The sequence below is a fragment of the Mercenaria mercenaria genome, chromosome 2 (genome assembly GCF_021730395.1).
Source record: "Mercenaria mercenaria strain notata chromosome 2, MADL_Memer_1, whole genome shotgun sequence".
Classification (NCBI taxonomy): Eukaryota; Metazoa; Mollusca; class Bivalvia; order Venerida; family Veneridae; genus Mercenaria; species Mercenaria mercenaria.
In genome coordinates, this window is record NC_069362.1 from 97,855,944 (window position 1) to 97,869,394 (window position 13,451).

The following is a 13,451-nucleotide window of genomic DNA, read 5'->3' on the forward strand; positions in this document are numbered from 1 at the left end:
GAGGGCATAGGAAAGATTTCCCTCTTTCAGTTACTCTTACGTCAGTGCAGTGATCTAATCGATTCCTATGTTTACATGGGTTTTTCTTTTACCGTCCCATTACAATGGGCTTACTCTGCGAACGTGATAGAGACTGGAATAGCCTATATTTATTTCTGATAGGCTAAGAATTATTCAGAAAGTTCGAAAAACCAGGGAAAAAATTGCTAAGGGTTAAAGGTGGTCAATCACATTTAATCAACATTTAATGACATTTTTTACTTTTTGTATATTCTGGTAGAGAATTATTTAAGGAACAAAAAGACCGATTGCATAGAGTTAGATTCCTATTTGAAATGTATATTTTATTATTTTTATAAAATTTTGTAATTACTCCCCTTTAATATGAAAGTATATAAAAAGCTGGGTATTTCTTTTTATTTCGATACAATGTCTAGTTTTACATTTGCATTTGATAGACATATCAACTATTGAACAATCTGAACCAAAATGCAAGTTTTAAAGCTGTGTGCAGCTTCTGAATTCATTTATTTCCAATCTATCTTGGTTGCGCAACCAAGATAGGCAAAGGGCTGTAATAATAATTTTTCAAACTTGTGTTTCTAATGAATTCCATCTAAATACATAATTTTTAGTGCAAATATTTTACAATTATATTACAATATGTCTAATATTTATACATTTCCTTAGGCAAAGTATGTTTATCAAATTTATACTTATGATAAAATAACTCTATCTTGGTTGGGCAACCAGGATAGGAAAATGAAATTTTAAAAATACCTCCAGTGAAAATCTAATTTGTATTAAGTGTTAAGTGAACATAAATGAGTGTAAATGATCAGATGCTAAAGTTTCGAACAAATTCGTTACATGGCCAAAATCTGATTATCCACCTTTAAAGGTACATGAAAAACACTTTTTTAACGTAGCCATTATGCATCACAACTTGGGCCACATGACCTCCATTGATAAAATGTAAACAAAGCAAATGGTTGTGAATCAAGGTAGCCTACTCCGTAATTTGAAGGACTTCGATGATAATAAACCCCTAAGTTTGCATAAGGGTGAAAAAATAGTTGTTCATACAGTTTGAGCCTTAAATCAACTTGCTTTATGTATAGTATAGCCTGTTACAACTCCCTGTACAAATGCTTCTCTGGACTCTGATCAGTTTACCTTGTCAACACTGGTAATTAATATAGCCCTTTATCAGTGAAATATGTATTACCTACTCAGAATTAAAGGATGACTTCCTATAACTGCTACAATAATGGCGCTGAATCGACTAAGGATAAACCCTCAAACAGGTCAAACAATGCTCTTGATCAGAAACAATCGTTTATCAAAACCTTGTCATACAATGTATAGTCAGTTTATCACCTTAGGCTGTAGCACATGTGGCTTGCCCAAGCAGAACACTTCAAGAATTATGAACCAGACTTTTAAATACAGAACTGTTTCAGATCAAGATCATAAAAATTACTTTCAAAAACAAAGTGATCTCAATTTTCTGCAGAAATTAACAGAAACGGTTCAGCATTCCTTGTACAATATACAAACCTTGTGATTTAGAAAATGATGGACTTGTCTGTCCACCATTTTGACGTTTCCATCCCCTCCAGTTGTTATTCAAACTTTCAGTTTCACTCAGCCAAGAGCACATGGACTCTTCCTCAAAACGCTCACTATCATCAAAGGAGAACCTATCCACATCATTGTCCCAATCAAACATGAAATCCATCATTTAGAACGCGTAAAATATTCAAGAACAAAAATCGACTAAAAATCAGTCAAAAATCGAAGCAGCAGACGTCCAAACTTTATTCTCAAATCTTCAAATATTAAGTTCATTTTCAGATTTTATTATTGCAAACATCTTGATAAACTTCTAATCTTTCATGCTCGCGTTTTTAAGGAGTGGAATTTTGCAAAATAAAGGGTATTTTGAGGTTAAACTAGTCTCTTTGTTGAAAATTCATGTTGATCGTCACAACAATAACAAACCTACTCGGAAGCACTCGTCAATGTCCGTAAAATTCCGTATAACCCCCGTAGGTGTCCGTTAGTTAATGAACGAACTGGTTAGTAAATGAAACGAACTGGTCACGCAAAAGCATTAGACTCTTCCACGCGTTTATACTACATATTATCGCCAGGTATAAAATTAGTGAAAGATAGCAATCGCTGATTGGCTGTATCGATGTAAACGTCACGCAGTGCTTCCTTTTATTTTAGATCTTTTTTTTTGTCGGCTGCTAGATGGAATTTACAAAAACATTAGATCGATATTTCTGTAAAAAAACAAATATGCATAGTTTTGCATTAATAAAGAAAGTAACACACAATTCAGTATCTTTAAACCCAAACAAGTTGAATGTGTTAGAAAAAATAATTGATAGAGATACATTAGTAATTTTACCCACTGGATATGGAAAGTCATTAATTTATGAAGTTTTTCAGACGATTTCAATTAGTTATACTTCATTACAATGCTATTATCAATACTAGATACCTGCGGAGAATAACAATTTCTAGTAAGTTACCATGCTGTAGATCTAGATTTTTATACGTATTCTACAACATGGACAATATAGCTTATCAGTTGTGTATTGTTTAAACCTTCATAGTTGTAGGTTTAACATGTTATGTTAGTTAATTGAACGATCCTTTCAGAATTAATAAGACAATTTACTATATGCATTCAATACCAAGGTTTAAACTGAGCTACATTTCTCTTTGGGAAAGCCTTACTTTTTTAGCATTCGCGCGGTGGATTATGGTATTTGTACAGAAATCTGTACGTTCGTAATCGGTTTGTTACTGACTCTGTATTCGCTAATACAGATCAGTGTAACAGACTAGCAAAAGCATCTATCTATGCAACATGGTGATCCTCACAGTCAGTAGTGATTATAATGCATAGCTAGAAGTCCTGTGACAATTGTTAAAAGTGCGAGAAAGGTCTTGCGAAATGCAAGGGTAAAAGAATAAACCTAAGGTGCTATGGTTAAAAGCAAAAGAAAAACCTCAAATAAGGATACATTAGACAGCTGTTCAGCCAACAGAACAAAACTGCGGCTGAACTGTACATTACTTGGAAGGTACCACAGTTCTTGGAGGGATGGGGGAGGAGTTGGAATAATATTGTGTACGTGAATGTGAAACTAGGTAGAGATACAGATAAAGCTAAGTTTTATTTAACGTCGCATATGATCATCAGAAAACATAAGCCACAAAGCTCTTATCATATGCGACAAACATGTAACAGATACTTACCTGGGCTCATTTCAGTTCCTGATACAACCCTTTTAATACTGAGTGCGAAGCAAAGGAGCTATATATCGGTACCATTTTTCAAGTATCTGGTATGATAATGATGGTTATGTACCCGAAAGGGTCCTTTGATAGGAAATAAGCCCTATTCTATTCTATTCCTATTCCTATTCCTATTCCTATTCCTATTCCATTCTATTCTATTCTATTCTATTCTATTCTATTCTACCCTATTCCATTCCAATTCATCCATTCCATTCCATTCCATTCCTTTCTATGTCATGGACAGAAATCGAACCCCTGACCTCCCGTTCTCAAAGCGGACACTCTACCACTGAGTTATTGAGACGGTGATGCCAAGAGGTGATGGCGGTCTACATTGACTTGGTTATTATTGATTTTGTTAAATGAAATTAGAGAAGTTTGATGACATTGATATAATAGCAGAGGTCAATCAATGGCACAAATAATAATCCTACCTAGTATTATATATATGTACCTGTATGACACCAGTTAAAAGGAACATTGAACTAACTTATGGTGCACGTCTGCTTTTATTGAGAATAAAAGAACAAATTCCGAAAGACGTGACAGTTCTTTCAGCTACAATGAGAACCTGAAAAAGACTTAGTAACTGAACTGTGACACTGCCTTCGTAAAGAGCTCAAGATCAGACATTATTGCAATATTTGGGTAACCTCTACCAGAAAACTGTTGCGTGGGGAAAAAGAGTACTTCAAATGTTTTCAACTGACAAGGACTTGACGGCGAATAAGGGGATGCATATGTCTGGCTAACTTGGTCCTACCTTCTTAGTATTCTGGGAGGGAGAAAGCTACAAGGTGATGGTATGACATGTAGAACATGACGAGTTAGTAATCTAAACGTGTGTTCTCAAGAGTACGCCAGTCAAGAGTGTTTTGCAATTATGTTACAAGACAGTGTCCGTTACGCTTCCATCTTTGATTTGTCTGACGGAAGAGGGGGAGGACTCGGTGATAAGCAGTTTTTACATCCCACCAGGACTGAACTGTTTTGATATCTGTCTTCTGGCCTGTTTTGTCGGACCCTTAAGAGAATTTCTCTTAATGCTCTGTCTTCTACAAAGGCACTGAGTACATACGTTTTTGGTTTTTAAGGTTTGCTTTTTATATAATTATACAGAAGCATTTTTGTGTTTTACATGCCATGCCTTTTTGTTTCCATTACTTGTTGTTAGAGATTCATCTGGCGGGGATTACTTTTATTTACACTGTCCCGTGTCTTTGGAACATGGTGGGGGTAGGAGTGAGGTTAGCACCATAAACCGGTTTAAGCTCCCCAGTGGTGATTTTGCTACTGACCGTTCAAAGGCGGTGCCCCACTATGCTCCTTTATTTGTTTGCTTTGTCCTTGTGTGTTTACTTTGTGTGTGCATATGTGTGTGGGTGGATTGGTCGTGTGCGCGTCCGCGTGCTGGGTTAACGTTTGGGGAGGCTGCGTTTTTGGAAAGTGGCTTTCCCTGTTGGATATTTATCCTTGTGTTTTTTACAGGAGTGGTCATTTTACCCATCTGGTTGTACGCTAATGGATTTTTTTCAGCTTGTGCATGTTGGGCTGTTTGTGTAGTGACCATATAGATGAGGCATGTTCTAGTTGAGGTCCGACTGATGTTCTGGAAGACGGTGATTTGAACTTCTTATAAAAAAAAATGATGTTCGAGACAGCCTAGCTAGTGTTCGGTTTGCAATTATCATTCTTGATATATTCGTATTCTAGTTAAAGTCATGACTGATGCCGACGCCAAGGTATTCTCAGACTATTGTTTTACCATGAAGTTTTTATGGGAACTCAGTGAGTGATGTGATTCACCGGGCATTTACTTGGATTCCATTTTCCACAGCTTTTTCTAACCTAATGAAATCGTTTTGTAACATTGTGCAGTTTGAGTGGAAAGTTACTGTAGTGTATATGGTTGTGTCATCTGCAAATAGGCGCACCTGGGACGTGACCGAGTAAGTGAGGTTATTTTATATGAAATAAAAAGAGGAGGTGACCAATAAACATGAGGGCCATAATGGCCCTATATCGCTCACCAGTTATCATTGCACTTAAGGACAAGAAGGTCAAAAAGTCATAATCAAGATCAATAAAAAGAATTATGAGAAAATATAGTTGAAATTTTCTTAAAGTTAGTTCAAATAAAATTATTTTCAAATCAGGCCAGTAGTTTCATGCCCGAAGGATTACATTAGAGGAGGATAGGAGCAAAATTTTGACTGATGAAGCCCAAAGGACAGGAACAAGAAAAGGAAGAAATTGAAAATAAATCTAAGTCCTCAGGAAAAAATATCTAAGTCCAAACGACAGGAACAACAAATGGAAGAAATTTAACAAAAAAATTCTTACAAGGTACAGATATGTCAAAATACACCTAAAAATTGGAAGTACCATCCATGTTGTACCACAGAAAAGTGGTCTCGGTTTTTCCCTACGGCCAGTAATAAAAAAGTAACTAGATAAGCTATTTATAGTAACATAAAAGGAAAGTAATTAAAATTTTTTTTATTGTAAGTGAACAAAAGAAGGATCTGCCAAATAAAAATAAGAGCAATGCAATGCAACGCAAATGCAGAGCAATATACACACAAAACAAAGTCATATGACCTTTGACCCCTAAGTGTGACCTTGACCTTGAAGTGAGCCAGCCGAAACATGCGATCTGCACGTCGTTTCGATGAGGTGAACATTTGTGTCAGGTTTTATCTGTGGAGTTTCCACTTTTTCTATTTTCTTTAAAATCCTTCAAGGGGTCCAAGAGTTACAGAGCGGAAGGGAAATTGCTAACCAACAGACAGACAGACAGACTGACACCGAGGCGATAAAATAATACGTCCCTTCGGCCGTATAAAAAGGAATCGATATCTTATGGTGATACAAGTTGTGTGCAAGTTTGGTGAAAATCAAATCATAAATGAAGCTGCTGTTGTGCAGACAAGGTCAATATAGCTAATCTTGGCCCTTTCAGGGGCCATAACCCCGGAACCTATTATGGAATCTGGCCGGTTCAAGAAAGGAACTAAGGTCTTATGGTGACACAAGTTTTGTGCAAGTTTGATTAAATTCAAGTCATAAATGAAACTGCAATTCTGCAGACAATGTTAAAATAGCTAATTCTGGCCCTGTCAGGGGCCATCACTCTGGAACCCATAAGGGAATCTGGCAAGTTCAAGGAAGGAACCAAGACCTTGTGGTGATACAAGTTGTGTGCAAGTTTGGTTAAAATCAAATCATAAATGAAGCTGCAATTGTGCAGACAAGGTCAAAATAGCTAATTCTGGCCCTTTCAGGGGCCATAACTATGGAACCCATAATGGAATCTGGCAAGTTCAAGAAAGGAATCAAATTCTTATGGTGATACAAATTGTGTGCAAGAGTGGTAAAAATAAAATCATAAATGAAGCTGCTATTGTGCAGACAAGGTCAAAATAGCTAATTTTGGCCTTTTCAAGGGCCATAACTCCTGAACCCATAATCTGGCCAGCTCAAAAACGGAACCAAGATCTTATGGTGATACAAGATGAGTGCAAGTTTGGTAAAATCAAGTCATAAATAAAGCTGCTATTGTGCAGAAAAGGTCAAAATAGCTATTTTTGGCCCTTTCAGGGGGCATAACTCTGAAACCTATCATAGGATCTGGTCAGTTCAAGAAATGAACCAAGATCTTTTGGTGATACAAGTTGTGTGCAAGTTTGGTTAAAATAAAATCATAAATGAAACCAATATCGTGCAGACAAGAAATTGTTGATGCACAAAAATAGCAATTTATGGCCCTTTAAGGGGCAATAACTCTAGAACCCATCATGGGATCTGGCCAGTTTTCGAAAGGAACTGAGATATCATGCCAATACAAGTTTTTGACAAGTTTGATCAAAATTGCTTGCAAAATGTGGTATCTATCGTGTTCACAAGAAATTGTGGGCGGACGGACGTACGACGGACGAAGGGCGATCACAAAAGCTCACCCTGTAAGTTGTAACTACGTGACAGGTGAGCTAAAAACAGATCCATGGGCAACACAGGATTTGTCAGGGACTTGGTCAAATGATATACAACTAGAGCTGCTTTTGAGAAAAGCGCATGTCTCCCACAACTGCCTAATCATCTAAATAGCAAGTCAGTCTTTATATACTGTTTACTCGTTACAAATATACCTTTAAAGAGTAAAAAGGCTGATTTTGGGTAATTCAAGGGCCATAATTCTGAAGTGCCTCGGGCGATTTGGCTAGTTAATAAACTTGGCCGAGGAGTTATGGTAAAAAAAAGTTGGTTCAAGTTTGGTTAACATCGGATGAGAAATGTTCGACTTAGAGCGCGGACAAGAGTAAAAAGGCCGATTTTCTGTAATTCAAGGGCCATAATTCCAAAGTGCCTGGGCGGATTTGGCTAGTTATCGAATTAGGCCGAGGACTTATGGTCAAACACATTTTTTTTCAAGTTTGGTGAAGATCGGATGAGAAATCTTTGACTTAGAGTGCGGACAAGATTTGTGACAGACAGACACACACACACACACACACACACACACACACACACACACACACACACACACACACACAGAGGAATAAATCAAAATTGTCTCCCACACCACTGTGTGGTGGGAGACATAATTACCTACTACTGCCATTGGATCTACATTACAGGAATGATCGTATCCAAGACACCATTTGATCAGAAACATGTTCTTAAAGCTTGTATAATAGTTTTTAGCTCGACTATTCATAGAATAGTAGAGCTATTGGACTCGCCCATGCGTCGGCGTCCGCGTCGGCGTCTGCGTCCGCGTCCGCGTCGGCGTCCGCGTCCCGATTTGGTTAAGTTTTTGTATGTAAGCTGGTATCTCAGCAACCACTTGTGGGAATGGATTGAAACTTCACACACTTATTTACTGTGATAAACTGACTTACATTGCACAGGTTCCATAACTCTGTTTTGCTTTTTTACAAAATTATGCCCCTTTTTTGACTTAGAAATTTTTGGTTAAGGTTTTGTATGTAAGCTGGTATCTCAGTAACCACTTGTGGGAATGGATTGAAACTTCACACACTTATTTACTGTGGTAAACTGACTTACATTGCACAGGTTCCATAACTCTATTTTGCTTTTTTACAAAATTATGCCCCTTTTTGGACTTAGAATTTTTTGGTTAAGGTTTTGTATGTAAGCTGGTATCTCAGTACTCACTAATGGGAATGGATTGAAACTTCACACACTTGTTCACTGTCATGATCTGACATGCACAAAGCAGGTCCCATAACTTTATTTTGCTTTTTTACAAAATTATGCCCCTTTTTCAACATAGAAATTTTTGGTTAAGTTTTTGTATGTAAGCTGGTATCTCAGTATCCACTAATGGGAAAGGATTGAAACTTCACACACTAGTTCACTGTCATGATATGACATGCAGTGCAAAGGGTCAATAACTCAACTTTGCATTTTACAAAATTATGCCCCTTTTTCAACTTAGGAGTTTTTTGGTTAAATTCTTTCAGTAAGCTGGTATCTCAGTGCCCACTAATGGGAATGGATTGAAACTTCATACACTTGTCCACTGTCATGAGCTGATAAGCACTATGCAGGTTCCATAACCCTATTTCACTTTTTTACTAAATTATGCCCCTTTTTCGACTTTCTTATTCATTCAAGCGACAAGGCTGTTAAATAGTCGAGCGTTGCTGTCCTCCGACAGCTCTTGTTGTTTAATATGATCATCTACTCGTTTTGCAGCATAGTAAAGGCCATATTCATGTCGGATATTAGCTAAATGATGCTTGATTGTAAAGAGGAATGTCTTGGTACGATTTTAAGCTAAGTTATATGCTTCCAAGTTTATGTCGAAAGTGCTGGGTAAAATGAAAGTGAAAGTGGGTATTTCTTGATGTCTGCCTATGTAATGTTAGTGTTTTTATCACGTGTCTCAGACACTTGACTATGGTTTCCTTGCAATATAGTCAATCCCATATTTAGTTGGTATTTTCTGATTTCCTAAAGACATGCCTTCAAAAGAAGGGTCGTCTCGCAGGAAGTTAAAGGCTGGAGATGCTGATAAAAGGTCTTACAAATTGTTATTTTAACGTAGAAAGTAGTAGCGGAGACATTTATACCTTCTAGCCTATACCTTAGAGAATATATATAATGACAGAATTTCGTGATGTTTTACGTTAAACACCCTTGATGATGCCCAAAACTTTGATTTGTGTGCACCCAATATTAATTTGTTTGCTTGTTTTTATTTCTTTTCTGGCTTTAGATAGATGCCGAAAACAGTAATCATTACACGGTGTTTAAAAAATAATCAGTGACGAAGTGACCGGACTGAAGATCTTTCAATTAAGTGGCGATTGTGCTACCACCGGATCTGATCATAACAAATACATTTTTTCTGATATTGAACTACACCAATACATTGAATTACACGACCTTAACAAAACTATTTGCAGACTGATTTTTTTTTGGTAAGGGATCTGATTATCCCATACAAACCCATACTAGTAACCGGCTCCCTCTTAATTTGAACCGGTTCGCATAGGAGGATAAGGAATGGCCGTTATCCCCTCTGTCCAATTCAGGTGATACAAGGGAGATGAAGATCAAGAAGGTTGGTTCCACCTCCCGAGTCAGCACTAACATATTATTTTAATTTCCAGTCGTCCCGTTTTGTGAACCATTTAAACAAATATTATCAAATATCAAGTAAACTAATCCGTAGACTTCAGCTTATTATGATGAAATTCTCCTTATCTTATCATTTAGCTTATTTGAGCCCATCACTTATGTGCCTTAATTTTTAAAAGACACTGACAAAATAGCTTTTAAAAATTACTCAATAAGTATAACTTTATTAATAACTATGTGCATCCCCACCCCCCACCCCCGCCTCCCCCACAAGAAGGAGCGTCGAGTGAGACCTCTATCGTTATTAGTAGTACATGGTCACACATAAATTGTTGACTGGAACCAACTGAGAGACAGCATGATTTGTGCTGATACAGTAATGGTTTTAAATTGCTTGTCTTCCACTGTGACCAACTATATAGGATTTCCCGGCCCCAATTTATGTTGCGCATGTGAATAATTCATGTGCTTTTTAAATCCGTTTGAAGTTTGTGGTTTTCTTAAATCAAGAGCAAATGTCTCAAAAACAGGCATTTTGACCTGTATGTTTTATTTCACTGTATAATACACAATATGTTGATTTAAAAAAGTTAATTGAAGCCTCCAACATAGAAAACTTCTATTCACGAATGAATCATCAAAACAGAGATTTGTCCTGCAGATTCCAAGCCTTTACGAAAACGTTTTCTTAGATTCATTTTTTTTCTCCAACCAGTCTATCAAAGAAATCAAATACACGATCCTATCTGTTTTATTTGTCCATTTTTTAAAAAGTACATTCTTAAGTTTTCAAAGATCAGAGCTTAAATAACTTCTACATTGTAGATTTTTATGTAAATGTGAAAATCTACCTTAGCATAGAAGATTTGTTTGTTCTTAGTTTCATAAGTATTTCTATTATGTAATGTCGGGCTGTTAACCTAACCAATGTTCCTGGATTCTATTCAGTACTAATCTATCCTCCCCAAGTAAATGCCAACTTCTCCAGAAGAAAAAATGGGGGAGAACAATACTTTCAGACTCATTTCAATTATCACTGATAACGCATACTTCACCCAGGGATCGGACTTCCGACACCACAATCCATAGATTTGCGCTCTCCAAACTGAGATGGGCGGGTGGACTTAGAATAGAGCAGATCCGTCGAATTATCAGAGTTGTTATATTTTGATCTCTGCAGATCGTTCAGCACGAAATTTATTTTCTGTTAGTGTACAGTTATTTTTTTTTCAGCTTGACCATTTTGGCTTGGGTAGTTCCAATACTCCCGCTTTGATAGCTTTGGGTATTGTTTAATCACCCCTTGGATATGGTACCTGCTTTGTATCCCCCACCGAAGGTGGAGGGATATAGTTTGGGGTCTTCCGTCCGTCCGTCCGTTTGGAATATTTAAATAAAACTTCACCTACATGTTCACCACTATAGGTAAATGCGGCCTGTCAAGTTTCAGTCAAATTGCCCCCCCCCCCCCCCCCAAAAAAAAAAACACCATAGTTATGGTCCTTAGTAATTTCTTGTGTTAACTATATAGGGTACTGTAAAAATGGCAATTTTTGCTTCATAGCTTGTGACATATTTAACCTAGAAATATCAAAGTTGAATTAAATTTAGATCACCATAATGTGGTAGTACACACTAAATTTCGTCAGGATGTGAGGATCTCTATAGTAACTTCAAAGTTATTGCCCTTTGATTGTTAAAAAATCCACATATTTGTACATAACAAACTAACCAATTGGTAGAATTTCATTAAACTTCTTTAATTTTTTTCCATGAACATTTATTATCCACATGTGAAGTTGTGTACCCACACCCGGTCACCCTACCGCCCTGATCACACCCATCCCCACCCCCATACATTTTTTTTCTTTTTTTTCTCATTAAATCTTAAACGTCCCATGAATATTTATCAACATGCAAAGTTGTACCCTTCCACCACCTCGCTACTCCATCCAGTCACCCCCTCCACCCCGGTCATGCCACTCACCCCACCCAAAATTTTCTTTTTATTCCTTATTTTAATTTTTCAAACCTTCCATGAATATTTATCAACATGTGAAGTTGTAACCCTCTCCCCCCCCCCCCACCACCACCCGCCGCCCCCACCCCTATCCCCACTCCGTCACCACCCATGTTCCAGATTTCTTTCTTGATTGTGTTCTCTTAAGGACTTCTGCTCTTTTAAGTTGAAATATAATGAAATTATTTTCTTCTTAGTAACATCCTTAACTTTTTGCCGGATATATTTCTTTGCCATTCCTCAACACAAACCCATACGGCGGGGAATACCAATTCATCGAATTTGCTTGTTCTTTTTGTCTTTTGGCAGTTTCTGTGATATGTAGGCTCCATAACCACAGATCCCCTCTAAATTACAGTTTGTTTAGTTCTGCTCATTGTTTTCTCGTTTATGGCTAAGCTATTATTTTAACTGGGGATCATACGCCACTTTTCATGGAACTGCATCCTGTGCAGCATTGAAAGTTCCACGTGCACCGCCGTATGAATACATCTGCAGATGTCTCGAAATTTTATTCTTGTACTTATAACATGTGTAAATGTTGAGTTCTGCTCAACCCCGGGCTAGAGGGTGTGAACGGTAGCTTGCATTTCCACTACCGTCCATAAACAGGCTCAATCAAACCGAGCCTTCAACATTTACGTTTATGTCGAGTTAGGTGACGGCGGACGGGCGGGCAGCGGTCGGCGTCCAAAAGCATGTCCACTCTCTAAGTCATATATGAACCATTTTCTGTCCAGTTTGCCAGGAACCTACATATTGTAAGACAAACTTGCTGACAATGTTTGTGGGCATAATATCTCGGCCAAGTTCGATAACCAACCAAATCGCTCCAGGCACCCTTGGATTAGGGTCCTTGAATGACTCGATAAACTGCGAATTTAGCCTTGTCCGCTCTTTTAGTCGAACAGTTTTCATCCGATCTTCATCAAACTTGCTGATAATGTTTGTGGGCATAATATCTCGGCCAAGTTCGATAACCACCCAAATCGCCCCAGGCACTCTTGGATTATGGCCCTTGAATTACTCGAAAAAGTGCGAATTCAGCCTTGTCCGCTTTAAGTCGGACAGTTTTCATCCGATCTTCACCAAACTTGGTGGCAATGTTTGTGGGCATAATATCTCGGCCAAGTTCGATAACCACCCAAATCGCCCCAAACACTCTTGGATTATGGCCGTTGAATTACTCGAAATCTGCGAAATTAGCCTTGTCCATTCAAACAGTTTTGATCCGATTTTCAATTTCATCCCACATGGAACCTCGCAAATACCTTGATTCCTTCTTACTCTTTTGGGGGGTTAACAAGGCATACAACATCAACATTATTACCTTTATGATACATAACTGAATATTTAGACGGGCGTATTTTGTGACAGTCTGACACTCTTGTTCTATTTTGATTTCAAAATGTTTAAAAAAGAGGCAATTCTGATATTCATAACTTTATCATGACATCAGGGGTTTTAACTGACCACTCAGAGAGCTGCATTTTCAAGTACCTGC

The 13,451-nt window shown here is 37.6% G+C and overlaps 1 protein-coding gene across 1 annotated transcript in view; it reads right to left on the reverse strand.

Annotated features, from left to right (window-relative positions):
- Window positions 1-2,008, reverse strand: part of LOC123562398 (zinc finger SWIM domain-containing protein 8-like) — a 57,086-nt gene extending 55,078 nt beyond the window's left edge. The window contains exon 1 of the mRNA XM_053537327.1: window positions 1,561-2,008. Within this exon, the coding sequence (XP_053393302.1) occupies window positions 1,561-1,744 (184 nt within the window). The 5' untranslated portion in view covers window positions 1,745-2,008. The remainder of the gene's footprint in view (window positions 1-1,560) is intronic.
- Window positions 2,009-13,451: the final 11,443 nt, after the last annotated feature.